The following is a 27,303-nucleotide window of genomic DNA, read 5'->3' on the forward strand; positions in this document are numbered from 1 at the left end:
CAGATACAGCAGACAATTTCATGCTTGCTTGACAGATTCGATCATTCATGATTCATTCAGTTCGGTTCATATATCAGTCAAGCACGTCGTACGTCATTCATTTCATTCATTAGAATTCGAATTGTCAACCAAGGATGCGGATGCGATCGCGGTTGTTTATTGATAAAATCATAATGATTTTTAATAAATAGCGAAGAAATAAATGAAAGCACGTAAAATGCACGACTTGAAAGCTTGTACAGTTTGTTTTAGTACAAATGTTAACCTGTACAACATGGATGCTGGCACGTTACGGGAGGAATTCAACTTGATATCTGGCCTGAAGGTATATTTTTCGCTAGGTATTCTGGTATTTCCGCTAAGATTTTGTTTAAATGTTCCTATGTAATGATCTTTATGAGTGAAGAAAACGATAATACTGTTTCCGAAGTGATTATAAATTATTATTTTATGTTTTTCAGACTGCTGACTGCTCTGGTTTGCCCAAATATTTGTGTGTAGAGTGTTCAGCGTATGTGAAACGTTTTGTAAAGTTTCGTAAAAAATGCCAGCGAGCCCATTTTACGCTGCGTGAACTCCAGCTAAGGAATAAAGAGGTCAGTCTAAATTATATTCTGGTTGGTTGAAAAGAACTGGAACTGTTTAAAATAGAGGAGGGATAGACCAAAAAGTCAGTTAAAATAAAAATGCTTGCATCATATTTACCTGTTTGAAAAACTATTTCAATATGACTGCAGTACTGCAGGGCTAGCCTGATATTGTTTTTTGCAAACAAGTGCACTAATTCCGTTTTAGCTTTATGCTAGTGCAAGAGTGGTTTAAAATACCATTACTGATAAGGTAAATAAATAAAAGTGTAATTAATTAGACAATATAGATAAACCAATCATATGATAAAACAAAACAAAACAATGAATGAATACCCTACATGTCCTGATATCCGAAATTGTACACCCTAGCAGGATATCGTGTACCTACTTAACTATATTTAAGACCAAAATGTACAAATGAACATGATTTCAATGAAATAAATGATATGATATGATATAATATATGTAAAGGGGCCTAAGTAAAGAATGTTGATTTTAATTTCTTACTTAATAATTTCTTATTTGTTACAGATCAGTATACATAAACTGGAGGCTATAGATAGGGAACATTTAGACCTTAAACCTTCACTATCCTACATAAATATAAATAGGACAAATTACGAAGAAGCACACAGCCAATGGACCCGAACCAGCAGACTAGGAATATACTATGGTGATATAATACCAATCATCCACCACAGTACATACACAACCCAAGTTATACATATACCGAAAAAACATGAAACAATACAGCAAGAAGTTAAAGTAGAGCAAGAGCCGCAACCAAGTATAGAGCACCAAGATTTAGAACAATCAATATCAATAGTTAAAGATGATGATGATTACTTTGATAATAATGATAATATTAGTGATCAACATTCCGATGATGAGCCTCCGCCCACTAAAAAACCTAAAGGAAAGGCTAAAAAATTAGAACCAGAAAGCTCAAGCCTAGATGAAGAGTATGCCAGTATGGTGGCTATATCGGACAAGGAGGCCCAGGCAGCGGTGGATGTGTATAGGCTGTTTAGTCATGGGAATTTCAGGTGTGAGGTGTGCAATAAGGGATATCATACTCAGCAGAGACTGAGTGCACATTTGAGAATGCATGATCAGGTGAGAACACACTACATTTCTTATTCTCTCTGTCAGGCAGCTTGGAGCCTTAAGCCAACTTACATTCACAAAGGAGAGTTATGTTTATTGATAGATGAACATGGATATTCTGCATTAAGACTAAAGTGGATGTCAATAGAACTTGCAAATTATGTTAACAAATATGACAGATTTTGTTAGCATTTGCCATATAACTTAGAAGTTTTACGATGGATGTTTTCATTGAAATATTAATAATTAACATATATTTTAACTAGTAATTGATATAAATAAAAGGTTTAAGGATATAGACTGTTGATAAAATCATAGTTGTCCACAAAAAGTGTGAGATTACAAAGAAACAAAGGTAAATTGGTTTGTTTACATTATTTACAAGTTCTATTGACGTCCACTTTACTTACCTAATTTGTGATAATATTATTTTTCTCTGGGTTGGTCGTTGTCAAAGCCAAGGGAATTTGTTATAGATCTAAATCTGTGTTGTGTCCCACGGATGCACATTGCACATGCTTGTGACTCAGACTTCAAAATATTTTTTTGTATTACAATTTAAATATATAATACAAATTTGCTTCAGCATGTGAGTGGCAACTTCCTGTGTAAACTGTGCAACTACTATTACAAGACAGAGTACCTTTTGAAGACTCACACGACTGAGAAGCACATGTACAAGTATGAGTGTAAGAAGTGTAATGAAGTCAGCTTTGACCGGTAAGTTTTATTTATTTATTAGAAAAAAAAAACAAATACAGGTCAATATAATTTACAGGCATGATTACAAAATGGTACATGTATATAGTCCTAAGACAATTCCCACTGGGAGGTCTGACAGTAGTTTTAGGACAGCATTGTGATCGGAACTAAATAATATAATTACACTATTACTGAATAACAACATTTATCACATGCATAAGGTTTGTCATAAATATAAATTACAGCTAATAGTTCTTACCATCGTCCACGTCTACGCTGGCCATATTGTGCGTGAGGAAGTTGCCTCGCGCGTATGCTCGCTCTGTGTGGACCCAGCTAATTACTTTATTAATTGTTTTATACCAGCGACTTTCTAATCAGATACCGATACTTTGTAATTTATAACATTAGTAGCATGTACATGTAATTTTATACAATTAGGAACAAATTCGAAGACAAAACAAATTATTTGCCTAAATATTTTACCATTCACCGTCTCTCTGGCTTTACCCGCAAGGGGTTCTGATTTCGATTTCGGATGTAGGTCAAAGGTATTCAAAGGTTGTTGGCAGCTTTAATGGGGTTAGCCAGAAAAGCCGAAGATGCTGAACATGGTTTATTTTGCTTGGGGCAAGAGGAACAATATGAGTATTACAAGTGTTTTTCTTGCCCCAATGTTCTCTTACCACCCATTCTTACTTTTATAATTTAGATTTAGTGGCTGGTTTAGTTGAGGAGAAGAATAGAATACGTCTTGATAGTCACAAATAATATTTTTTATTGTATTAAAAGCACAATAAGCACATAAGGTGAAATGTGATTTTTGTTATATGGTTTACATTTCATGGAATCAAATAGCCAACAAATAGAGTAGAGTTAGTTGTTAAAAAGTTTAGTTTCTGTTGGACTTGCCAACAATGTATGGCTTTTACAGATTGTCAGCTAAGCAGCACTACATCTGGGCTCATCTGCAACGAGGCAGGAAGAAGGACGCCAACTGGTACGAGTCGCGGCCCAAATGGCTGAGCTCCAAGGGCGGCAAGCGCGTTAAGGGCGTCGTCACTATCCGACCTGTCAGGTACCGTAGACACTTCCTACCTGACACTACAGCTAACGCTACGTCTGCAGCGAGGAAGGACGCCAACTGGGATGAGTCGCGGCACACATAGCTAAGCTCCAAGGGCGGCAAGCGCGTTAAGGGCGTCGTCACTATCCGACCTGTCAGGTACCGTAGACACTTCCTACCTGACACTACAGCTAACGCTACGTCTGCAGCGAGGAAGGACGCCAACTGGGATGAGTCGCGGCACACATAGCTAAGCTCTAAGGGCGGCAAGCGCGTTAAGGGCGTCGTCACTATCCGACCTGTCAGGTACCGTAGACACTTCCTACCTGACACTACAGCTAACGCTACGTCTGCAGCGAGGAAGGACGCCAACTGGGATGAGTCGCGGCACACATAGCTAAGCTCCAAGGGCGGCAAGCGCGTTAAGGGCGTCGTCACTATCCGACCTGTCAGGTACCGTAGACACTTCCTACCTGACACTACAGCTAACGCTACGTCTGCAGCGAGGAAGGACGCCAACTGGGATGAGTCGCGGCACACATAGCTAAGCTCCAAGGGCGGCAAGCGCGTTAAGGGCGTCGTCACTATCCGACCTGTCAGGTACCGTAGACACTTCCTACCTGACACTACAGCTAACGCTACGTCTGCAGCGAGGAAGGACGCCAACTGGGATGAGTCGCGGCACACATAGCTAAGCTCCAAGGGCGGCAAGCGCGTTAAGGGCGTCGTCACTATCCGACCTGTCAGGTACCGTAGACACTTCCTACCTGACACTACAGCTAACGCTACGTCTGCAGCGAGGAAGGACGCCAACTGGGATGAGTCGCGGCACACATAGCTAAGCTCCAAGGGCGGCAAGCGCGTTAAGGGCGTCGTCACTATCCGACCTGTCAGGTACCGTAGACACTTCCTACCTGACACTACAGCTAACGCTACGTCTGCAGCGAGGAAGGACGCCAACTGGGATGAGTCGCGACACACATAGCTAAGCTCCAAGGGCGGCAAGCGCGTTAAGGGCGTCGTCACTATCCGACCTGTCAGGTACCGTAGACACTTCCTACCTGACACTACAGCTAACGCTACGTCTGCAGCGAGGAAGGACGCCAACTGGGATGAGTCGCGGCACACATAGCTAAGCTCCAAGGGCGGCAAGCGCGTTAAGGGCGTCGTCTGACGAAACAAGTTTTCGAAATTATCCTTTAGTACCTTATATAAATTATTACTACGCCAATCACTCAAGGACCACTGTCTATCAATTCACACCTCATGAATCGGTATCCTACATTTACTAAGAAACAGCCAAGAGAGTATTGAACTGAAAATATATTGCAAAGAAAATTCTACAGTCTAATCCATGGGTAGTCAATGGCCTTCTAAAATGTTCAATGCACACTCAACAATCATTTTCGCATTTTAATCTATTTACTCTCTAAAGGCAGCATATCATGTTGGAATGAAGAATGTAGATACCATATTTGTTTGTAGATGTTTTTGGCGAAACTTGCGTTGTGAATTTTGCTGACGTCAATGAATAACTTTTAATCGATTCGTAACATCACCCACGTTGCCGATGCCGACGAAAATGCCAAAAACCCAAGTAAAATCGCGTTTTCCCCAAAATTATTTATGTTGTTATTTCAGGAAGATCAATAAGTTACCCCCCGACTTCCCGGTCTACTCTCCCGTGAAACACGAAGAGCAATATGAGCTGATATTGGAACGCAAAACCTCGAGGAACTACTTAGAGGCCGAGTACAAGTGCGAGTTGTGCTATAGAGGCTTCCGCGCCGTCAACACTTATAGCAAACACATGAGGAAACACGACCCGGTGAGTTATGTTTAGTTATCAAACTGCTCGCTAGGTGGCGCTGTTCCCTGTACAAAAAAATCTATGACGTTTTACGACTAAAAGTTAAAAAAAAATACGGATCAGTCTCATTCTCATGAAAATTCACTCCTTTAGAACCAAGAAATTTCGGTACTGATATTATGCTTCGAGCAACACCGGCTTCCGACACGTCGGAAGGGAGGAGCCTAAGCGATATCTTACTGTACAAATCTCTCTGCCATTTTTTGCGGGGGGAAACGTGCACACAGTCACACTTCTCACTCACTACTGTAATGACGACGCAAATACATAGAAAATTATACACGTCAAAGACAAATCTTGCACACATCGATTTCTTTTTGTGTACGGACGAGTCACAACATGCACCGCCATAGGCACAGTTGTGCCACTGCTTTGGCAGAGGGGAAATAGTATGAATGCCGTCTCCCTTCCTGTGTTGCTCGAAAGATATATGTCGATCCGGTTGGCAAAAGATTATAAATTTCTACACATAATATGTGTTTATACTTCCTTAACTACCTAATTACTTACTTTACTAACTTAAGTTATAATTATTAAGTCTATCAATATGAAGCAAATTTAATCAAAAACTGCTTCACAGGCCTATGCGGGAGCATACTCCTGCGATATGTGCAAATTACACTTCAAGTCTCCACGTAAAGTGTACCGGCATATGAACATTACGCACCTCTTTAAATACTCCTGTCAGATCTGCAAGTTCGTCTGCTTCAACAAGTAAGTTCCAACAAACCTTGAAATAAAACATACTCGTGTGATATGTGAAAGTTTTACTTCAAGTCGCCGCGCTAGTATTTCCAATATAGCTAACTATGATCATCACACATCGCTTTCAAGTATTATTGCATCGAATTGTTATTAAAACAAATAATAATAAGTCATGTGCATTTCATAACCTTTGCAGTTATATACACTTAAATTCTAATGCGTCTTATTGCCTATGTTTCTAAATATTACTTTTTTTACAGGGGTCAAGCGCATATGCACTATCGTTGGCATAAAAATGTCACATACCAGTGTCCGCATTGCGAAAAAGAATTCAAGTAAGTACATTCGCATACACATACCCCCTTATTCATAAACGTGTACTAAAGTTACGATGCCGCTAATCATCGTTTGTCCCTTTCCATCATACCAATACGTCGGAAGAGTATAAATACTTTTTAACACATTGAGTGCCGGCAACCCGCTCGGTGGGTTCTCTGTTCGTAGTCGCTTTCCTCTAAAAAGCGGGAAAAACTGAGATGTTTACTACAATTTGACTCTAAATTTTGTATGCAGAATGCTCTAATTGTGCTCAATCAAACTTTTTTAACAGGAAAGCGTCCACTCGCCTCACTCACATCAGGATAAAGCACCCATCCACCAATATTTGCAACCTGTGCGGTCATAGCTTCGTCAGTGAAAACGGCCTGTATTGCCATAAACAACTTGCTCACAGTACTGAGGTTGGTGTTATAACAGAATATTATCCCACTCCAATGCATGACACGTTCTCTTTTTCACTCAATAGATTATGTTGTTTTTATTGCAATGTTTGTGTTTGGATACAATCGTTTGAAGTTGACCGTGTAGGCGTGTACGACCGACTGTTTCATTGGCAGGATCGCCATGTAAGGTGACGGTTTGGAGAGTTGAAATGATTGTCCAAACTTAAACGATGTTTTTATCATACTGAATACTTGCAATAATTGTCATACCATGTGGACAACAAATTGATGTCTTACTATGTTCTATATTTCAATAAATTCGAGATTCTATGGCCTATATCGCGAACCGTGTCTCGCTGAAAATCCCCTCTTGTTTGCTCTTTGCCCCTCCTGAATGCGCTCCTAACATCAGCGCCCGAGCGTATTTTATTTGCTGGAGCGCATGATGAAGTTCTGCGAGAAGATGGATGTACGTCTTTTAATAGTTTGTATGTTATTGTTATATGTTTAGTGTGGTAAGCTGCTAAAAACAGCCGATGTCTATGATGATATTATTGTTCACATATTTTGTTACCTTCTAAATTTTGTTTATAGTTTTATAGTGACTTTGTGTAATACTGTTGTCGTCTTTCCTAAATAATGTATGTATGAAATACTAAATGCTGGGTTCACATTATACAATTGGACGACATGAATTCATATATATATATATATTACACTTTTATTTATTATCACGAGAATGGAAAGATGAGTCGACCACTTTTAATCCATTCTACTAATTTATGTGTATACAGATACGATGAGGTCTTGCCTCTCTCGTGTGGCTGTGCCACTCACATACATGATCTTCATTGGTGCCTTTCCATCTCTTTACCCTTTGTGTGGCTGCTAAGCCACACATTTCACTGCAAGAGGAAATCTCATGATAATTAATGGCTATGCACCTCCAGTTGGGCAACGGTCGACTTGCTCCGGTCTAAACACTCTCACTCTTATCATATTTCGTACATTTACATTACATTACATTAGTCACTTAGCCGGACAGGGGAGCTATGCCCCCCCCCCCCCCCCCCCCCCCCCCCCCCCCCCCCGGAGACCTCCACCTTCCCCATAGTCTCGCCTCGGTTGCTCCAACTTAGTCGACCGTGCCCGTGTGTTCCCGGACACACCTCTAATACATGGGAGCCCGGGGCTTCCCAGTCCAATGTCCTCGACTACCAAGTGTGCTGTGCACTGCAAGATTGGACTACTACTCACGGAAAGAACGATATGCTATAACCGTCTCCTCATCTTTCCACCTTATGATGCACGTTTAGGTCGACACAATAAAATGGCAAAGCAAACACTCACCTGAGGTGTTCTCTATGGGGTACAAGCCGCCTAGAAGCTCGTAGCTCCTAACTTGTCTTACGACCACGAAATCTGCTCATCTCTCTCCTCGTTTCCGCGGCACAACCTTTTCGCCATCTTTCTACCCACATACCAACAAGCGAAAGTTAGTCTAAAGCAAGAGTGGTGTTACCACAGCTCAAAATATAGATTGACATTACTGATGTTGATACATACCGACTTTTACATGGCGAATCGCGCTGTGCGCGACAACTGTTATGCTGTATAACTATTTTGAAATTATAATATAAAAATAAATTAAATAAATATGTTCTAGGAGCGGGACATAATGGACTCAAGCATAGCAAACCCGCAAGACCCGTTATTCTGTGCCGATTGCAACATACAGTTCCTCAACGAGGCGGCTTTCGCTACACATCTAGGCAGCTCCAACAAACACGCCACCACCAATCTGTAAGAATACTTCTTGTACCATTTTTCACAATGTGACAATTGATAACTGGCAATTCCTATAGATGAATTATCGAATGTTCGGATTTGCATTAGTACTATTTGTAGTGGTTGTACTATTCCTATGAATATATTTTAGTGTCCACACTAGCATCATTTTTGTGTTCACTTTAATATATAACAAATTTCTTTTTTATGTTGATAGTACGAGAAGAGAAAGTTCAAATATCGAATGCCTGTAAACACACACTGAAGCCTGACCAGTAATATAATGATCACGCGCCATATTGCGGAATTTCATTGGAACTATTTTTTTCATACTAAACTGATCTGTCACCCTATACATGAGAATAACAGCGCCCTCTTGATAATGATTATATATTTCTGGTTGAGCTTCACATATGCAATAGGGTACCCGCCTACTAGTCATATCAGTTTCCTCTTTTGAACTGACAAAACAATTAGTCACAATGTTATTTATATGAAACTGCACTTTATGACGTCACGCACTCATGGTCAAGTCACCTACTTGATGTTGATAGATTACCGTGTTTAACCTTTTGAACGTCACGCCTATCGTACGCGGCGCGTAATCGTGAACCTTGTCGGTACGCATGAAGGTTGATATTGGGCTGTAGCCGCTCACGTCATATGACGTCTTTTGCGGTCAAAAGGTTAAAAAAAGTAAGTTTGAATATTTTTATTATTTGATGTTCAGGTCCATAGTGAAGCCCAACCGGCGCTCGGGCGGCGCGGAAGGCTCCCGCAGGCGCGGCCGGCCGCGGTCCTCGGTACTGAAGTCCGAGGTGCTCAACAACGGGACCGTCACCTCCACCAGCTGCGATCTGGTAACAACCCCCTCGCTTGCAATTATTTTGTTCTACTCGACTGTAATGGTTGAATTAAGATTTCGTATACCAAACTATAAATGCGTACTTTTCATCCCGGTCAACTATAAGATTCATTTCGATACGCTGTAGTCAACTATTAAAAAAATACCAAACACGTACCGCTGCGCTCTCATAGAAAAGACTAATCAGGCGCGGGGTCTCGCGAAGTCGCGCATTTATGTATTTTGTTCTACATTTTTGTCTACTGAGATCCTTACCAACTTTCATTAATTATTTAGGTTTAATAGTAAAAAATTTATCATTTTAGATGTCTCGTAGAAAAAGCACTGTATACAATGGTGATATAATAAAGCTTTTCAATCTCGTACCTTAATTAGGCAACTCAGCAAACTTCGTTGCCTAAACACGGTACTCGACTGAAAAACTCTATTTTATAATACTATAAAATTATAAGGTTGTTTTTTGATTCTGAGAATTGAGGAGCGCGTCTTCGCATAAGACGTAATACTATAGTCTTTGTCCATTAGACACCAACGAAAAGTAGCACTTTTATAATTATCTTATTATATAACTAACAACGAAATCATTATCTAGTAATAACTGAATAACTTGTAGAGTCAGACCAAGATAAGTTGGCAACGATTTTGACAGGCTAGACAATGCATGTGATATTTTAAACGTCAAACTTCTATGAAATTATGACGTTTACTTAACACTTGTACAAGCTGCTCTGTCAAAATCGCTGCCAACTTAGATTAGGCTGACTATCGGCCTTTGCCTCTGATAAAATAGACTGTTTTATGTTCTCATTGTAAAATCGAATGTTTTCTAACTATAGTGTGGTGAACATATGGCCAACGACGTGCAAGCTCGGAAGCATTATGCTGAGCAACACCCGGGAGCAGAGTTCCTCAAGCGGTACATGTGCGATGTCTGCGGACACACTACCAAGGTGTGTTGCACATGAAATACAATTCCATTACCAAAAGATATCCTACGACATATATTATACGAAAAATAAGTAAATTACTATTTTGTTAGTGAAATATTGCATTTAATTGCCTATATACTTTCATATAACATTTCATTTTTCTTTATTATGAAACGTCGATAAAACTCTTTAAATTTCAGTATCACTTCCTTATAATCAAGGCTTGGAAACCGGGTACATTTCCAAACCGTTACCATGTACATTATTATTATTTATTATTTCAGCCTTTTATTTCCATTAGAAAAAGATACACACATGCACGAATAATTATAAAAGCATTTAAAACTATTAACGTTTTTCATTAATTCTCTTAATCTAATTAAATTATATTATTTTGTAATTATTGGGTTTTGTTTTTTTATATAAATAATATTGAATATTGCGAAATAATTTATAACAATTTAAGTTCTATTGGATGTCCATTTACGGACATAGGCCACTTACCATGTACATACTTGGCACAAAACCTCTTAATTTCGGTTCCGTTCGTAAAACAGTTATTTTTAAACCCGTTTTTAAGAAAGCATTTCCATAAAGTTCTCAGATTAACCGGTTTAGAACAATAAAAACTGGTTTCTTCCGATGTTTACTCGGCACACCACCGGGCCGGCCGGCCGTCTCGTCGCTCGTCGAATAAACCAGTTTATTTACGTTACAATAAAGTTCTTATGGAGTAATACCGAAATAACCCGGTATTTACCGTTATTTCTAAAACCGGTTCCGAGCCTCGCTTATAATACGATGTTTCATAATTGGTTACAGCAATACGCGAACCTGATGGTGCACATGCGCACGCACACGAACGAGAAGCCGTACGAGTGCCCGCACTGCGACCGCCGCTTCAGCATGCCCAGCAACCGAGACCGCCATCTAGTGGTTAGTCATCTATAACTAGTAATGAGTAATGAAACTAATGAACCATTTTCTTATAGTTCAAGAGTTTCCAAACTTCCTGTGTCACGTTATACTATGTCGGTGGCAAACAAACATACGGCCCGCCTGATGGTAAGCGGTCTCCGTAGCTTAGGTACCCCTGCAACTCCAGAGGAATTACATGCGCGTTGCCGACCCTAACATTACGCACCCTCTTTGAGCTTTGGCAACCTTACTCACCGGCAGGACAACATATGACCATTGGGTTTTCTTCTCGGGTTTTTGACAGCCCTCTGTCTCTCTCTTAACCCTTTTCCAGGCATAGTACGATTTATCGACCACATACGCGCCATTGAACATCACACTATGAGTAGGGTCTAGTGTTATTTGGCTGCGGTTTTCTGTAAGGTGGAGGTACTTCCCCAGTTGAGCTCTGCTCTAGATCTGCAATGACATCCGCTGTGCTGTGCCCTACCACACAAAGCGAGATGATATTCACAGTGCCCATACCTCTCTTGTGGACGTAGTTTAAGGACGTACCCGGGTCCAACCGTATTTTGTTAACACTGATAAAGACATAATAAAAGGGTCATAATAATAGAGGCGACGGAAAATTCACGTGATCATTTCCATACATTATATACGCTTCGATTGGAGTATATATAAATATTATAGGACATTAACACACAAATTGAGTAAGTCCCACAGTAAGCTCAATAAGGCTTGTGTTGTGGGTACTTAGACAACGACATATGTAATATACGAGTATAAATGTGTATAAATACTTAAATACACAGAAAACGCCCATGACTCTGGAACAAATATCTGTGCTCATCACACAAATTACCTTACCAGGATTTGAATCCGGGACCATCGGTTTCATAGGCAGGGTCACTACCCACTAGCCCAGACATGTCGTCGATATGATTGATAGTACCTATATGATTAATGATGTCACCTTGGTTACGTAAAGGCTCCATTTCTTTGAGCAATTATCATATATAAGGCTTATAATATCAATCTAAGAGGTACAATACGTATAGAGATGAAATCGTAGAGCCGGGAGATGACCGAACGAGATGCTCTTATGGAACTTTCAGTAAAAGTGGCAGAGAAAGCGCTATTATTGTTTGTCCTTGTCACGGCCTCATTTTTTTATTCCTTACCGTAAACTTAGTATGGCTTATGGTGGGCAACAAATAACCTGACCAAATTACGTAGGTTTTTCTTGGTATGTTGTCAGTTATGTTAAAACGTGTTTTTAATTTTATCGTAGTACTTATGTGCTGTACCTCACTGGCGCACGCGCATAGCACATCTATAGGATCCTATATACCATCAATGGTTGAAATAGCTATTTATTTGGCAGGCTCTCCAGTAAAATAAATACCGCGTAATTTCTTACCATAGATCTAGTTAGTATATATTTCCATATCATAATCACACTTGTAATAACACCAGGTCCACACCGGCGAGAAACGCTACCAGTGCCAGCACTGCAACCGCCGCTTCACCCAGTCCACCGCCGTCAAGCTGCACATACAGACCGTCCACCTCAAGATCCCGTACAAACCGTGGGAGAAGAAGAACAGGAAACGACGCAAGGAGGAACCCATTCTTGGCCCCGTGAGCTCCGTTAATGTCAATACCATGGCTACCGCGATGTTGCCCCAGCATAAGTTGCTGTTAGAGACGCAGGGAGACTATTTAAACGCTTTTATTAGCTATACTGACGAATGAACATCGTAAGTAATTTACTAAACATATATAGAAGCGGTGGTGGTAGAGTGGATATGACGTCCGACTTTCAATCCGGAGGTCGCGGGTTCAAATCCTGGCTCGTACCAATGAGTTTTTCGGAACTTATGTACGAAATATCATTTGATATTTACCACTAGCTTTTCGGTGAAGGAAAACCTCGTGAAGAAACCTGCATGCATCTGCGAAGAAATTCAAAGGTGTATGTGAAGTCCCCAATCCGCATTGGGCTAGCATGGGGACTATAGCCCGAGCCCTCTCGCGCATGAGAGGAGGCCTGTGCCCAGGAGTGGGACGTATATAGGCTGAATTATTATTATTATATAGATTTTAAAATACCATACAAACCGTGGGAAGAAACGGCGAAGGAGCATAAGCTGTCAAAGAACTAATAACGTGAGCACATTATGTCCACACCTTGGAAAATTTAACAACTGGAGACGCCTTGTCCGTAATTTTTTGTACTAAACAGTCTGCGATGTTTGCGGGGGAGGGGCACGCCAAATGTATGTAACGTACAAAACAGTCACCTCAGATAAACGACTGACGTTTACATATATCCATATCCATGTCGATATGACCATTGGGTTTTCTTCTGGGGTTTTCGACAGAGGGGTAAGCTCTTAAAGACGACTCTGGTTGTTAAATCCTCCAAGGTCCACACCTAGCAAACTAATTGTAGTCAAAAGAATGTCAAACTGGATGCTAATTAGAGGCAGCTATTTGTTAAATTGAGATAGTAAACGTTTCAGTACGCCCAACAGTGTGAATGCAACAATGAGTCAATGATACACTTTTTATTTCTTTAGACAAATCGGCTATATGATAATGCAACTTCCATATTATCTGAAAGTTACCGTGATTAAAATGCTAATGCATAATGGTTATTCCTTGCATCACGTTTATGAAATATAAAATAATAGCAAAAATTATATGAGACGGTTTCTTTTGTGTTTAGATGAGCATTACGAAACTTTTTGACATGATATATTCAGAGGCCGGTTTCCGAAACTCTTACTTTAACTCTTTTTTAGGCATTGTACGATTTATCGACCACATATCCGCCAATAGAATTTCAACTTTAACATACTGATTTAAGGTTCAAATTAGATTGCACTTTCTGGAAATGTGACTTGTTTTCAGAATAATCATTAAAGCCGGATTCATTGGAAAATTTTCGATTTTTTTGGGAAAACCGATTGGTGCGGCCTGAAAAAGGGTTAAATACCAACAGTCAAGTCCCTGTTTGACAAATTTTATGATTAAGGGACTGTCGCATATTTTTTGAGTCACGCTTTCTAGAAACCTCAGAACTAAGGAATTATTCGCTAGCAAGCCATCCACGAACCGTTTTAACCTGACGCCAACGACGGATGTATCCGAACCGCAGATCGAACGCCAAAGACGGAATAATGCGTCACAGACCACAGAGCAACATAGACCTACGCACATATACACAAAGTTCAATTTCAATTTTGACACTTCGGTGACGTGGCGTCTGAGTGACAGCTTTTGTGTTTGACACGGCGTCGAAAAGGTTATGCGAGCTTTTTGCGGTCCGATGTACAGGATCGCAAACGAAGTTTGTATGACTAACGAAAATGCGGACAAACAATACATTATGTCTTAAACCTTTATGGGAAACAATAAAAACCCCGTACCATAAGCATTTTTTTGAGTATTATTTTTGGGCATTTTGTAAATAAGCTATATTTCCATGGCAATATGATGCTAACGTGAGACAAGTTGCCAGGCGCAATATTGCCATGAGAATGAAGCGTTGTATGTTCAATAAGATATATGCCTTTTGTAAATATATATTAATACGAGTGTTTGTGTCGTTGAGAGGAAATTATGGTAAGTGCTGTCAGCAGCTATGAACTAAGTCTTGTATTCAATTGATTATCATTGCCTTAGTAATTTTATTCTAAATATACTATAATTATACAGATAAATGGTTTAATTTCTTACTTAGTGTAAATCCCATTTGCGATACTTACCACTAAAGTAAAGTCGTAAAGTGCCATCTACTTCAAATTTCAAATGTCAAACTTGTATTCTTCACATATCGGGATTCGGCGAATATTCGTGATGGCGTCTCTCGCTACCCAAGGAAAACGAAAGAGACGCCATCACGAATGTTCGCCGAATCACTGCTTCACTAGAATAGGTCACACACTTTACAATCAATGAATTCTTGTATTATTTTGTAATAAAGAATTTACTATTTAGGGATAGAATTAACGTTCAAAACACAAAAAGGGCGTGTAAATAATAATCCAAATAGCCAACTGTCAATATTTATTTCTATCTCCAATAAATTTAGGTTCAAATGTCAACATCGAGTAGGACACTTCGTCCTTTTCCATTCCATTATTGTCTGAGATTATAACTTATAAGACGCATGGCAAACTGCATCACTGCATCCAATTCGCACCTCGCCTCGAAGTTTGAGCGAGACAACGCTATGCGCGTATTATAGCGACATCCCGTTCGCACGTCGACGTGTGGTTCAGACGCAGTGTGCCATGGCGCCTAACTATCAATTGACGAGTCTTAAACAATAGTTCGCGATGGCAGTGATATTTGAAGCAATCCCGCTGTTTTACAACAAGGTTGTCTGTCAAATTCAAATTATTAATTAAATATGCAAGTAAAAGTTTGAACTAAATTATTTCGTGTATTTTCATAAATTTGATTTCTTGATTGAATTGAATTAAAATACACATATAATAAGCTCAAAAAACTCGCGTATATTTTTTGTGACTACCAAGCGTCCACCAAACCCCTGTGTGATTACTACACTTGAGAGCCATTAAAACGGGTCCGCCTGTTAGGGGATTTCCTTACAAAATGAAACGTTTTCATTGTTTTACAGTTTCTAAAAATTCTAATTAAAAATTGGTTTCCTTTGCAATATGCCTCTTGTGTTGACCATTAGCCGATTCTTTTATTTCAGTTAGTGTAATTCGTATTGCCACAAAATCGGGATAATAAATTCTAAGAAACTTAGAGCCTAATTTATGGAATGTAATAAAGATCGACCGAGGAATTTATTCCAAGGTCATAAATGCAAAAAAATATGGGATCAGATTGAATCAATCTGAGTGAGATACATCCCGATTTTTGACACTGAAATCAAAATGATATCACAACCAACAAAAATTGAGCTATCTAAATATAACGAGGTAACAAATAAAAGTACTTTTCCTCGATTATCACTTGCAATTTATAAACAATATTATTGCCATAATTATTTCCTATGCTCGAGATAAAATATTGCCTATAATTATAAAAACAACTATAAAAATAGCAATAACAAAATTATAAACCGTAAAAAAACGGCTGTAACAAACAATATAGTTATAAATTAAAAAATAATAAACTTAAAAAAATATTACGTCACGATAGGAATGCTGTTTTTGGAAAATAATCAAACTACTGGAATAATTTACTTCAGCGTAGCTATTCTTATGAATAAGCTTTAGAGTCCCTTGTTGAAAAACACTTCTTTTGCTTTTGGGAATTTCGCCTTCGCAATTTTCTGAAAAAGAAAAAAGTACTTTAAACATTAAAGATAAAGGAGATAGTTTGTTTTTCAAGTAGGCATATTACAATGCGCCTATGAACGTCAAATAAAGCTACGCCGGCTCTAACCCTACACCTCTGACCCGAGAAGATTTAAATAAACTTAGGAGGGCCTAAATTGTAGAAGGGTATCCCAATATGGGACCGGTAAGGAACTCGGCGGGACATTAGATTAATAATGCGAAATATTCGCTCAGGACCGAATCGTCTATGAAACAAAATGACCACAACTTTAGATGGTCTACAAAGCATCTGATCAATTATGTAAATCGTCCATTGTGTGCAGATGTCTTAATTATAAAATGCCCAATTCGCGTAACAGTCCCCGAAGTAAAATGTCCAATGTTTAAATTGTCCAAAAGCTAACTGCTATTTTGATGTCCTGCGTTATGTATTATGCTAATGGGACAAAATGCTTATAGGACGTCGCTTCTTGGTCAATTTACATCGTTGGACATTTTGCTACATAGACGATTCGGTACTGAGCGGAAATATTAACAGCGAATTCTTATAAATCTTAAACCACCCATTTGGCATCTCCGGCATTGGGTTTTAATGATTATAAATGGACCATTTAGTAGTAGGACCAATGGCTATGGGGTCATTTAGTGAGACCCCATATGGAGTATTGCTGTCACCTTTGGGCAGGAGCACCTGGATGCCAGCTTGGTCCCTTCGACTCAGTTCAAAGACGTGCTGTACGAATCGTCGACGATCCCAAACTCACAAGCGGTATTGAACCTTTAAGTCTAAGGAGAGACTTTGCCTCCTTATGTGTGTTCTACCGCTTGTACAATGGGCTGTGCTCTGAAGAATTGTTTGACATGATACCCACGGCTACTTTCTATCACCGCACCGCCCGCCGTCGGCAGGGTGTTCATCCTCACACCCTAGAACCTAAATGGTCACGCACTGTGCGGTTTAAGAGGAACTTCCTCCCGCGCACGCTCCGGTTGTGGAAGGAGCTACCTGCCGAGGTTTTTCCGAGGGTCTACAGTATGAGGTTCTTCAAAAAAGGAGTGTACAGATTTTTAAAGGGTCGGCAACGCGCATGTAACACATCTGGAGTTGCAGGCGTCCATAGGCTACGGTGACTGCTTACCATCAGGCGGGCCGTATGCTTGCTTGCCACCGTCGTGGTATAAAAAAAAAGGACGCAAGCACGAAGAATTTCGGGGCACCGCCCGTTCCTTACTTTTTGCACATGCCCCCATCTCCAGCCCCGTCTGGAAGGGCAGTAGGGACCAGCCCTATCTGTAATTGTCCCTCATACCTGCACTTCCGGCTCCAGACTGTCCACGGAGATGGACGCCCTCTGCTTGAAGAGCGCGCAGCACAGTGGGGTCGCGAACACGACACAGAGCCCCACCAGCCCCATCTGGAAGGGCAGCACGCCGCGCGGGTAGCGGCAGAAGAGCCCCTTGGAGCGCGCGTAATTTGTCAGGAGCGGCGTTAGGGCTGGAACATGAAGATATTCATGTTACGATCCGGTTAGGAGGACCTCTTTGTTTTATAAAGAAGGGGCGCTAAGCACGAGAGTGCTAAAAGCAGCAAAATTTATTTATTCAAAGTCGCATGTAATCGTATTACGATCACGTCATATGCGAAAAATTCCTTGAAACGTTTGACACCCTCAATACTGAGTTTACTTTTAGGACTCTTACCAAAATCGGGCGGAAAGTTTATTAGATCTTACTTAAATTTGAAACGACAGACCTTTTAATTTCTTTAACAATATGAAAATTCTTCGGGGTACCCCAGGTATCAAATCTCGGGCTATAGTTTTTTCCCCTGAAGAATTTAACTAGCGTGTAATTTTTTACTTACCAACTCATGCCAGGAACAGGTATGATGATTCAGGAACAGATATGACCGATTACATCAGATACGAAGACTTATTTAAAGCCTTTGAAACCCTTAACCTTAACAATTATTATGCTTTTAAGCAAGCTAAAGACGGAAGATTCATTTTGACCTATCTTATAAATTTTGTAAACAATCTTAAAGATCAACACAATTTGTAACGATCGGGCCTTTAATTTTTTTACCAATATGATATTCCCTCGGGGGTACCTCAGGGTTCAAATCTAGGGCCGTAGACCTTCCTTTCCTTGTAAAGAAACTTGGAATAATTAAACTCACTCATGCCAGGAAGTGCCATGATGACTCGGGATATGCACACGAGACCGATGCCGTACTGCGCCGCGCGTGTGGAGTTGCCCACCGGATACCCCTCCGCGGTGAAAATTGGTGTGCCGTCTATCAACTCACTAAAACATATATTTACATAGAATATATAATAGTGATGACTGTCTCAAAAGGAAGATGAGTATCGAGGGATGTGGGACTGGGTTCTGTGTAACGACTATATCAATTATAAAGATATTTTTGAAATCATAATTACCCGGGGTTAATAATATTTGATTGCAAAATAAATATATATCTACGTTTTTGTTTATAAGTAGTATTAAGTACGATATTCGTAGATGAAAACAGGGTGGGAGCTGTCACCTCCCGTTTTTTTATCGTTTAAGTGATAGTTCTCTCAGGCATTATTAGCTTCCTCACTACTATAGAAGATTTTCTTTAGGTTTAAAGCCTCGCGCCGTCTCTTAATAGATAGGTTCGGCTCCTTAAATTAAAATCTCTGATATTATCCAGTAACCCGGATGTGCTGACCACTGAGTACTGACCAGAGGGTTTACAGCAGGAACCGCGAACCACTACGTTCGTCCGTCTATTTGTGTCTTTACCGCTCGAATATGCAAGAGCAATAGAGAGGCCGTTAACGTTTCGCGGTAAGTCAGTTAGATTACACTATCGTATACACACCTACTCCTCATCATGGGGATGTTGATGAAATTAGCACCGCACACTGCGGCGAACGGCACCAGCGCCGCGAACACGGGGTTCTTCATTTGCTATGCGTCGGAAAAAAATAAAATAAACAGGATTACAAATATAATAAAATAATTATGCGCGTTTTATTATCAATAAAATAGCCTTCACCAGCGAAATTGACCGCGTAAAAGTAGCTAAACTCTTTCAAACCCTTATACCTGCTTATATACCTATATTATCCCATAGGGATTGAATTTCAAAGAATCCTTTACGCTTTAACCTTTTGCAGAACACTTTTTACCAACTTTCTTCTAAGAGATAAATATATAATACCTATACTAATACAAAATACCTTTCGCCATTTCAGCAAAAAGTATCCGAGGTGTATATAATATTATAACTAACCGTTTTGTTCCTACCTTTATCGGTTTGGGTGAGTTGTCCGTCAGTTTCTAAATAACGGAACTGTTTTATAAATTTAACAACTTAACCTATTGCAATGATGACAAAAAGACTAATAATTTTAAGATCATGACAAGTAAATATTAGCCTTTCGTTCCTAAGTGATTAGAGCACTAGTGTAAAGTAACCAATGGTTAGATTATTGATCAAACACGATTAAGTTCTTTTGTGACGTCAACTTCATCATCCGATTAATCCAGGGTTTCCCCGCTTGTAATCCCAGCTAAACCCTGATGGCCAGCCTGGGTCAGGTACAAATTTTTTTAGTCATTCATTTCTGAGCGATAACTTATAACGGGGCAAGGGAGATGTATCATGATGTCTCGTAAATATTTATACAAATTTAGATCTTGAAGAAAATGTGGTGGATTATGTGTCATTACAAATTAAAAGCTGCAGTTTCTCTGTAAAACGATATACTAACAGTCTCATCATAAAGCTGAGGACCGAAACAAATGCGTTTAGGCCACGATTACTAAAGGACCGACTCGATTAAAGGAGGGTGAGAACTTGGGAAGGCATCCACGAAGAAGCTTTTGTTCAAGTTGATACGATGATATTGAAGTTTGACGTATCTCAAAACGTGTAAAAACATTTATTTTCAGCGACGCTGTTAAAATAGTTCGGAGGCACGACTGACGAGTAGAGTAAATATGTAAACAGTCGACACACCTCCTGTCGTCATATGTTTACTGATAACGTCCGGTGATAATTTCCACGATAAATGATAACACGCAAATGTGTTTTTCCTGTTCCACTGGGTATTTTGGTAGGAATTTATGATTAAATATAGTTATGTGATAAATCTTGAGTATTTTTACTGTTTTTAGTTGATATCAAGTAAATCGTTGTATGAGTGTAATGACTGTTATTCAGTTTGTAATCGCATTCTCGAGAACAAATTCGATAAAATATGTTTCTTCACATATAATAGGGTCTTCATTTGTTAAGAAATTCATTTATCTAGTGTAGGTAATAGAATGCGTAAGCGCCATTGTTACTTTTATACCTATCTAAAACTAGATACTTATTCCATATTTGTACTTCTAAAATAGCATTGTAATGCATAAGGAAATAATGCATAACACATAGTAATTATCAGTGCAATCAGCGCGTGATCAAATGATTAAACAGCTGGCAAGACTGTATACTTGAACACAGAGCCTAACGTCATCATATGATGCACATCAGATGTTTGTCGTTCAAAGTTTTCAACCTTATTTACAACTCCTTAGCTAAATAGGCGTTGAGTTTAAAACATAATTTGAACAAATTTCTAACCTATTTTAAATTTCGAAGTTCTATTTCATACCATGCTTATGGGTAGGTGCGGTATTAGGTTACGGTCTCATCAAATGAATAGTTTTTGAAGACGCGGAAGAACTCTTCAACAAATGTAAAACTTGACTGAATCGCTCGTCCAAAGAGGTGCGGGAGTAATAGTATAGTATAGTTCATTCCTTACCTTGGCTTTGGCATTGAGGAAGTACGCAGTACCCATGGCACCACCGCAAGCAGCGCAGTATGATGCCAAGAGTTGTCTGAAAAGAAATTACACGGTAAGGTTGTATTGTATATATTTGATGTATTCTTTGCTTAGCTAATGGATTATTTTAGACAGGTGACTTAACTAGTCCAGTAGCCAGCTTCATAATGGTAACGAGACACCAAAGGAAAGCTATGTCCTTAGTGTAGGCGAGGGGTAACCCCCCTTCATTTCTGCAGGCCAAGAGCAAGGACTAAACCAGGTTTGCATGGCAGAATATTTGAATGGGATTGGAAGTGTGTACGACTTACGATTTGGAGATGGGCGCGGTGCCTGAGCGGTTGGTGTAATTGACGAGAGCGTTGAACGTCTGATTGACCCACTGCCAAAACATGGTTGCCGCGTTTGTCTTGTAGAATGTGATCATGCCTGCAATCAACGTAAAGATTCGTGGACTTAAACTTAAGTAGTTAAAATGCAGTGGGATCAGCAGTTTTGAAAAGTCGAGTGCTTTTTTAAATCATAAAATTTAAATAGCAGTCTTGAAGCTTTTTCTAGTAATTCTTCTAAACGCCAGCCGTTCCCTCAGCGAGCTGCGTTAGGAGAAGGAGCAGGAGGCCTACCGCAAAAATCGAAGTTCGTCAGTTGCGGGCATTTTTCTCTGTCACTCCAATTACGCCCTAGTGAGAATAAAAGAGAAAAATCCCCGCAATTTGTGAATTTCACGGTAGGCCCCCTGAATTCACGCCTTATAAGAGCCACAAAGAACCCGGCGCCCCCATACAATCGATGTTATGCTCTCAATTCAATATTATTTCAGAATGCCGTATTTAAATGGGAGCGTAATTTTGATTTTATCGCGGCGATACTGGTATTATGGGTGTGAGCTGTCATGCTTCATCGTCATCATAAGCCGACTACCTCCAAGTAACTTTTTTAAGTACTCGCAGGTACGAAATTTGGGCAAACATGTCACAGCCAGTTAGTGTATAAGTACCTGGAGTCTACCGCGAAAACTGAAATTCGCAAATCGCGGGGATCTTTCTCTTTTACTCTCACTAAGACGTAATTAAAGTGACAGAAAGAAATTCCAGCAATTGACGAACTTTGATTTTCATTGCTGGACAGCTATCCGGGCACGAACATTTTCTTGCCAGTACTGAGTACGCTGTCGTAAGTACTTCACCAATCACAGCTTGTCAAATGTTCGAAATACTATGTAGCAGTGTTGAAGCGCTGGTGGCCTAGCGGTAAGAGCGTGCGACTTGCAATCCGGAGGTCGCGGGTTCAAACCCCGGCTCGTACCAATGAGTTTTTCGGAACTTATGTACGAAATATCATTTGATATTTACCAGTCGCTTTTCGGTGAAGGAAAACATCGTGAGGAAACCGGACTAATCCCAACAAGGCCTAGTTTATCCTCTGGGTTGGAAGGTCTGATGGCAGTCGCTTTCGTAAAAACTAGTGCCTACGCCAAATCTTAGGATTAGTTGTCAAGCGGACCCCAGGCTCCCATGAGCCGTGGCAAATGCCGGGACAACGCGAGGAAGAAGAAGAAGTGTTGACCGAACGTTAATTGCAATTGACGTTTCGGCCAACACTGCTATGAAGCTATTGATAGAACATACTTTTTTAAAGGGAAAGGAACTAAAATGTTACTTACAACCAGTGATGAGTGTATTCATAGGCGCCTGGGCGGCCATCCGGCCTAGCACGAACATTTTCTCGCCCGTGTCGGGATGATATGCGCTGTCGACCAAGTACTTCATCGACCAAAGCTTGTCTTCGGTCATTCCTGGCGGCATCCTCCTTGATTTTCTGTTAAAATGAGCAGTTTGATTTTTTAATCTTAGTACATATTTAGGAAGATAACCTGTCACTGACAAATGAAATTAACCAGGAAGAGAAAGAAGTCTAGCCAATCGTTTTCATAGCATAAGAAGTCATTTTTTCGTCTTTGGTTGGATGGCTATTTTTTTTATACCACGACGGTGGCAAACAAGCATACGGCCCGCCTGATGGTATGCAGTCACCACAGCCTATGGACGCCTGCAACTCCAGAGGTGTTACATGCGCGTTGCCGACCCTATACTGTTAACCCTATACCCATAACCCTTTAAAGGAGCGACAATGATGTTTAATAAACAAGTTACACTTAACTGTTGACATATGCAGCTAACAATGATCGTCATTACTATCACCATTATACAAACAAACACAGGTGTGTACGTAGTGGGGTCATCGATTTTAAACATCTGGTCGTTACTCTTTAAATAGTCAAGGACAGGAGCCCTTTATATATGTTTTTTTTTTGTATTTTGATTGTAATTTTCTCTAAGGTGGCAAAAAAGCATACGGCCTGCCTGATGGTAAGCAGTCACCTTTAGCCTATGGACGCCTGCAACTCCAGAGGTGTTACATTAGATTAGATTAGGTGTTAGATAATATGTTGCGTAATTCTGTGTAATGCGCCATTTTACTGATTTTACACTAATTGTCTGCAGCTGAAGTAGATGGTATTGTACTGCACCGTATGTTTTTTGGTCACGGATTGTCCATTTTGAAATTACTGCATAATGAACAGAGACGTACACCACCATCTACATTAGCTGTCAAATTCGAAGTATAAATTTGTTTTAGATTTGCCACATGATTTACACAATCAATGAATATTTGGTGCGCAGCTTAACCCTTTATAGGGCACGCATAGATATCATTCGGTAAAAATCATCCTTTTTTTATGATAGAGGAGGCAAACGAGCAGACGGATCACCTGATGGTAAGCGATTACCGCCGCCCATGGACACCTGCAACACCAGAGGGGTTGTAAGTGCGTTGCCGGCATTTAAGATGGGAGTACGCTCTTTTCTTGAAGGTTTGAAATTCTTAATATGACTTCTTTTTTTTATGCACAAATTTTATGACTTTAAAGAGGAAATACAACGGCTAACTAACTGAGAATACTTACTTAAAATCTGAAACGATTTTTTTGGCTTCGTCTAACTGTGCGGGCGTGGCAAAAACGTTGAGCGGGTTCGTGAGCATGAAGAAATGCTTCGCGCGGCCGATATATGTGTTCTGGTCATATCGGGACCCGGATAGGTCTATTTGCTTGGACATTGTGACTAGGTTTGGTGCTGAAACAAAAGCAAGGGTTTTTAGTTAAGTCACAGCACAAAAGGGTGTCTCGAGGTGCTTTTAAGTTGTAAAAGAAATAATTATATTTAGGTATCTAAGTAAACGTCTCGACTTGTAGGTACTACGAACATATCGACATAATAGACTAACAGCCACTCATTAAGTGACCATTGATAGCTCTTGTGACTTTACGATAAGGCTCACAATATAGTCATTACTTGTGTCGACGATCTTACTATTCTGTTGAAATGATAAGTGATAACAAGGCAACTTGTGCAACTTCTTACACTAATTTCTTAAGTAGCTTGGTACCATCGTCCAGACTTAAATTCCATCCACTTTCGCAAAGTAACATCACATTATCTTGGTTAGTTTATTTAGTTTTAACCTAAATCAAAAAATGACTGTCAATTCGAGACATCTTCTTTTCTTTTCCTAGCCATAATCCCATCATTTGGGGTCGGCTTGCCTCGTAATTTTTCGCCAAGACTGTCTGTCTCGTCCCGGGTCGTCTGGGCTAGTATTTTTGCCTACACAATGCCAACGAACTTTGCTCTTTCGATAACCGACTAATGAATTCTGAAAAACGTCATTAATTCATTGTAAATAATTGTTACTTAATTAGAATGAATTAAAGATGTTCTAATGGTAAAAAAGTAAACTACTTCGAGTATGCAAACAATGCAAGCCTACCAATATTACAGCTGAATTAAACTTTATTGTACCGAGTTAAGGTATACTATTTGACGGATTGTTTTTTTTGTACTGTACAAATATACGTCAAGTAACAAGACGAAATTTCGTAATTATGATTGTTTGAACCTGTATAGCAGCAAAATTAGTTAGGCTAGGCGGGCGTTATGTTCAAAATTATCTGCACATGCCCGTGTTCTTTTATCATTCTTATCAATATTGTCGTGCTGGCATGGGCATATCGGTTTAGCTTATGGGACGTGAAATGGCACGATACAACTTATGTATAGTACGTACGTCATCTTATCACACCTAGGTGAGAAATTTAGAGACAAAATAATATCACAAATGTTGTGATAAGCGTAATAATTATGCGTCTAAAATAATTTTGCTGCTCCTTTTGCTGATTGTACGACTTCTAACAAACGTGAGAGTGGGTTCCCCACTGTGATACATGATGCAGCGTATGCGAACCATGTGAGATCTATGGAAACATCGAATGTAGGGTAGCCGTCAGTACCTATTGCCCGAACGTTAATTAGAATTGACATTAACCATTACAAATTAAAAGGGACGGTTATAGTTTACGGTTCAATTCTAATTAACGTTCGGCCAACACTGGTAGCCGTGCACCGCTGTGGGGCGGGCAGTAAGGTTTGCGGAATATTTTCGGCACTTGCTATTCTGCCTTGGTTTTGGTTTATTAGCATGCGTATTTATTTACCTGCTATCGCACATTACAATTAGGAAACTACTTAATATTTCAATGGTTTAGGAAAGTGTTGGATAGGTAATTTAATTTAGACACCTAAGCAAATGTTAATCCAGTATTTAAAATTATTGTACTCTCATTAAATAAAAATATTTTAATGCCTGGCTAGTTGGCTACTTATCTGATTGCCAATGTAAGTATAGGTAAATTAAAACAACAATTATTGGAAAATATATAATAACAATTAATTATTCACATGTGACAGGTGATAATACGTACAATCAGCGTCAATACCGTTTATACTCAATATAGAAATTGATAATTAATTTATATTATATTAGGTGTTTCTATACAAGTGATTTTGTGCGATTTGTCGGGGATTTAGATAAAATAGCAAGTTGCTTGTTGCACTCAGATAGACAGATAGTCAATAAACACAGGTAGATAAATTTCATCAATACTTTCAGTGAAATAAAACCATTGGTTTTATTCAACTCAATAAAACATAATTAACATTGGCATAATTTCGTTATTATATAATTCGATATTTTATTAAACTTAAGCGTTAATTGTAATTGTAGGACATAGTTTTATCTCCGAGCCCATCAAAATAACAATAAGATAGTTTATCAGTGAAGCCGTGACCCGCAAGTTCCTCAACCTTATCATTCCTTTCAGTGCGTAACACCAACACGAAATTTCGATCGATATTTCACACACAATTTGTACCTAATTAAATAATAACTTACTCACGTGTGTTCTAGTCAATGTATTACGTAAATTATTCTTAATAAGTATAAATCAATATGGGCGTAAAGCTTTTTTAGGTGAATAAAAATAAAATTACACTTACCCCTTTATTGCTATGTTTGATGTTATAAGCTCGATTGTGTATTTGTATAATATTATTTTTCTGTTTAGTATAAACTGTATTGGTACATTTTGTTAATTATTTCTGGTGCTATTTCAATTTTTCAGTGGTTCTTGTTTAAATGTTGCGCCGTGACAAGCGCTCGAAAAATGACGTAAAATCAATTCGTTTTCATTAGTTGAAGGTCCATTGTTTACAATGGCGCTAGTGTAGAAATGGGTGTTTTTAACATAAAATAATATCAGATAGCTAGTTGGAATATTTATATTATTTTACATATATTAATAAAGGGTAAATATTTATATAAAGTTTATATTCTTTAAAATTATATAATAACCTGTGACTAGAAATTACAAATTTCTGAACGGAGTTTTGCGGTCCATCATACGCAGAGTTTATTTAAAAAGTATTCTTTCATTAATTTTTCATAATTTCTGCCAAAATTAAAAAAATAAGAACACGATCAAGTAAAATGAA

The 27,303-nt window shown here is 39.3% G+C and overlaps 2 protein-coding genes across 2 annotated transcripts; one reads left to right on the forward strand and one right to left on the reverse strand.

The window, feature by feature from the left end:
- The first annotated feature begins 120 nt into the window (after positions 1 to 120).
- On the forward strand, positions 121 to 14,990 carry LOC133529821 (zinc finger protein 569-like). Its single transcript, XM_061867631.1, has 14 exons — positions 121 to 325; positions 462 to 596; positions 1,122 to 1,706; positions 2,284 to 2,417; positions 3,334 to 3,477; positions 5,107 to 5,293; positions 5,916 to 6,049; positions 6,301 to 6,375; positions 6,651 to 6,780; positions 8,429 to 8,565; positions 9,281 to 9,410; positions 10,252 to 10,365; positions 11,167 to 11,280; positions 12,739 to 14,990. The coding sequence occupies exons 1-14, from the start codon at positions 203 to 205 to the stop codon at positions 13,015 to 13,017; spliced, it is 2,421 nt and encodes an 806-aa protein (XP_061723615.1). The 5' UTR covers positions 121 to 202; the 3' UTR covers positions 13,018 to 14,990.
- Positions 14,991 to 15,321: 331 nt separating this feature from the next.
- On the reverse strand, positions 15,322 to 27,088 carry LOC133529825 (sideroflexin-1-3). The gene is made up of 9 exons (XM_061867636.1): positions 26,809 to 27,088; positions 24,381 to 24,549; positions 23,076 to 23,230; positions 21,724 to 21,841; positions 21,392 to 21,467; positions 19,456 to 19,544; positions 18,766 to 18,893; positions 17,897 to 18,081; positions 15,322 to 16,579 (listed from the first exon to the last, which is right to left on the reverse strand). Exons 2-9 carry the CDS (start codon positions 24,530 to 24,532, stop codon positions 16,520 to 16,522), a joined length of 963 nt encoding a protein of 320 aa, XP_061723620.1. The 5' UTR covers positions 24,533 to 24,549; positions 26,809 to 27,088; the 3' UTR covers positions 15,322 to 16,519.
- Between the last annotated feature and the right edge of the window lie 215 nt (positions 27,089 to 27,303).

This window comes from Cydia pomonella, chromosome 21 (assembly GCF_033807575.1).
Source record: "Cydia pomonella isolate Wapato2018A chromosome 21, ilCydPomo1, whole genome shotgun sequence".
Classification (NCBI taxonomy): Eukaryota; Metazoa; Arthropoda; class Insecta; order Lepidoptera; family Tortricidae; genus Cydia; species Cydia pomonella.

Excerpts from the sequence above, each read along its gene's own strand:
- LOC133529821 (XM_061867631.1), top strand. The coding sequence starts at position 203 with ATGAAAGCACGTAAAATGCACGACTTGAAAGCTTGTACAGTTTGTTTT. Across the intron at positions 6,376-6,650 it reads CATTGCGAAAAAGAATTCAA|GAAAGCGTCCACTCGCCTCA; the intron begins GTAAGTACATTC and ends CTTTTTTAACAG. Across the intron at positions 6,781-8,428 it reads AACTTGCTCACAGTACTGAG|GAGCGGGACATAATGGACTC; the intron begins GTTGGTGTTATA and ends AATATGTTCTAG.
- LOC133529825 (XM_061867636.1), bottom strand. The coding sequence starts at position 24,532 with ATGTCCAAGCAAATAGACCTATCCGGGTCCCGATATGACCAGAACACA. Across the intron at positions 23,231-24,380 it reads AAAATCGTTTCAGATTTTAA|AAAATCAAGGAGGATGCCGC; the intron begins GTAAGTATTCTC and ends TCATTTTAACAG. Across the intron at positions 21,468-21,723 it reads ACCGCGCCCATCTCCAAATC|ACAACTCTTGGCATCATACT; the intron begins GTAAGTCGTACA and ends ATTTCTTTTCAG.